General features: G+C 35.5%; 1 protein-coding gene across 1 annotated transcript; it reads right to left on the reverse strand.

Moving 5' to 3' along the window:
• Positions 1–416: 416 nt before the first annotated feature.
• On the reverse strand, positions 417–2419 carry AGTR1 (angiotensin II receptor type 1). The gene has a single exon (XM_032409195.1). The coding sequence runs from the start codon at positions 2368–2370 to the stop codon at positions 1291–1293; it is 1080 nt and encodes a 359-aa protein (XP_032265086.1). The 5' UTR covers positions 2371–2419; the 3' UTR covers positions 417–1290.
• Between the last annotated feature and the right edge of the window lie 211 nt (positions 2420–2630).

Consider the following 2630-nt stretch of genomic DNA (forward strand, 5'->3'; position numbering starts at 1 on the left):
AGAAGAAAATGCACCCAAATGTTAAAAATGGTAATTTTTTAAGCAGGAGAACTAAATATAACTTATTTTTATGCTTTCCTATATCTTCATTTCCTACAATGATCATGTATGTAATTAGAAAAGTCCTATTATTAAAAAATGATGTGTAAAATAATGTCTTATTTTAGTGTTATAAGAAATTGTTTTTTTTTCTTTGTTGCATAAAAAACTTCGAAAAACTCAAAAGGATGTATTTATTACGTGCTGTGCAGTGGAATAAAATGTATTATTTATCTTTTCAATGGCAGGATATAAAATCTATAAGCAATAGTATTAAACTGTTTTATTAAAATTTAAATGGAAATGTGTTCATAGTTACATTTGTCTTGTTTTAAAAATAAATCAGCATCCATTTTAAGTAATGAAGATTAAATACATTATGATAAAATTATTTTAAGGTTTGCCAGATTTTAATCAAGTAACAACAGTTTAGAGATATACATATACATATACAGATAGAACATACACTTTTTATAACTGTAAGGCATACTTTACGATATATAATCTTTTTACCACAAAATATATATACTTCTCAGATATGAAACAAAACTGATATGACTAGGAAGACACTACTACCTGGGACCAGGGTAATACCTTTACAAGTAGTTTAGCTTTTATATATGACTTTGGTAGTATCTGTGTACAAATAAGCCAATTAGCTGGCATATTTTGGCAGTGTGAATCTATAAGACATTAGTTGACTTTCACAGAAGTTTCTGAAACTCGATGATTACTGCTTAGCAAGTCTATGTACAAAATGTGCAGTAGCGTGTACAAGTGGGCCAGAGTTGCTAATAGCTAAATAGGAACAAAAGCTTTCCTGCCCTTTGGAAATTGGGCAGAGCAATCTTGAGCTCTGATCCCCTGTTGCTCCTCTCAGGGTTTAACATATTCCAAATACCTTTATGTGGAAATCAAAAATAGCAGAACAAGAGCAGACTGGGGAGATGTTGTTTCTGTCAGTAAAATTTTCCCAATCAACACATTCATCCAGTTTCTGACATCATTCTTTGAGTGGCCATCATCTATCTAGTGCAAAATGGGGCGAAATATGGCTTTGCTTTGTTTTGTTGCACAGGGAAAGAAAAGCTTTTGTTCAGAGCTTTGGAAAGTTTCGTTGAGACCACATAACCTTTTTCTTCTTAAATTCTGAAAAGTAGCTAATGCTCATTTGGTAGTGAAGTGCTGTAGAGGAATGTTTTTCTTGCTCCTTCTTTCACAAGATTACTTCAGCGACAGGTTTCGAGTGTGTCACTCAACTTCAACACATGAGGCAGACTTCTTGGTGGATGCGTTTCCATGATCTGAGGGGCGGTAGGAAAGTGTGCTCATTTTTGTTGATAGGCTTGAGTGGGATTTAGCCTTTGGGGGGATGTATTTCAGAAGCTGGAGAAAATATTTTTTAAATTTCTTCCCCAGAAAGCCATAAAAGAGAGGATTCAGGCAATTGTTAAAATAAGCTATGCAAATGGTGATGGGCATGGCGGTGTCAACAATATCTGCAATTTTACAGTCATGTATGATGCCCAGTTGGATCAATACATCCAGAAAAGTGAATATTTGGTGGGGGACCCAGGAAAAGAAAAAGAAAAGCACAATTGCCATAATTATCTTGAAAATATCATCATTTCTTGGCTTGTTCTTCTGAATCTCATAAGCCCTCTTTAAGGTCTTCCAAATAAGAGTATAACTTGTAAGAATGATCAGAAAAGGAAACAAGAAACCCAGTATATTCTTGGTTAGGCCGAGTCCAATGGGGAGGGTTGAATTTTGGGATTCATAATGGAAAGCACAGACCGTGATATTGGTGTTCTCGATGAAAAATACATTTCGGTGGATTATGGTTGGCAAACTGGCCAAGCCAGCCAGCAGCCAAATAATGATGCAGGTGACTTTGGCCATAAGCATTGTGCGCCGGAGGCGGGACTTCATCGGATGAACAATAGCCAGGTAACGATCGATGCTTAGACATGTAAGTAGAAACACACTGGCATAGAGGTTGAAACTGACACTGGCTGAAGCAATCTTACATAGGTAATTGCCAAAGGGCCAGCGGTATTCCATAGCAGTATAGACAGCCCACAGTGGCAATGTCAGTAAAAAGCATAAGTCAGCCAGTGCTAAATTCAAAAGAAAAACACTGGCCACCGTCTTCAGTTTCATGTAAAAGTAAATGACAATCACTACCAAGCTGTTTCCAAATATTCCCACCACAAAGATGATACTGTATAAAGTAGGGATCATGACAAATATGTAATTGTGCCTTCCAGCTTTGGGACAGTCATCTTGGATTCTTTTAATACCATCTTCAATGGAAGAGTTGAGGATCATCTTGAACTCTTGGGTTAATTAATTAGTCTCAGACACTATGCCAGATGCACCTGGAGAAAATAAAAATGAAAAGGTAAAAAAAAATTAACTTCCGGTTATAAACATATAGTATTATTTTCAATCATAAATACAGTAACTCAACTTTAGTCTTAGGGAAAAATAGATACTTTCTGGAGAAAACCTGAACTGAGAAAGTCTAAGTTTACACATTTGAATTAATTTTTAGAACATACTGCTTTTCTAGGAAGTGATAAATATCC

Source organism: Phoca vitulina, unplaced genomic scaffold (genome assembly GCF_004348235.1).
Source record: "Phoca vitulina isolate PV1807 unplaced genomic scaffold, GSC_HSeal_1.0 scaffold10, whole genome shotgun sequence".
Classification (NCBI taxonomy): domain Eukaryota; kingdom Metazoa; phylum Chordata; class Mammalia; order Carnivora; family Phocidae; genus Phoca; species Phoca vitulina.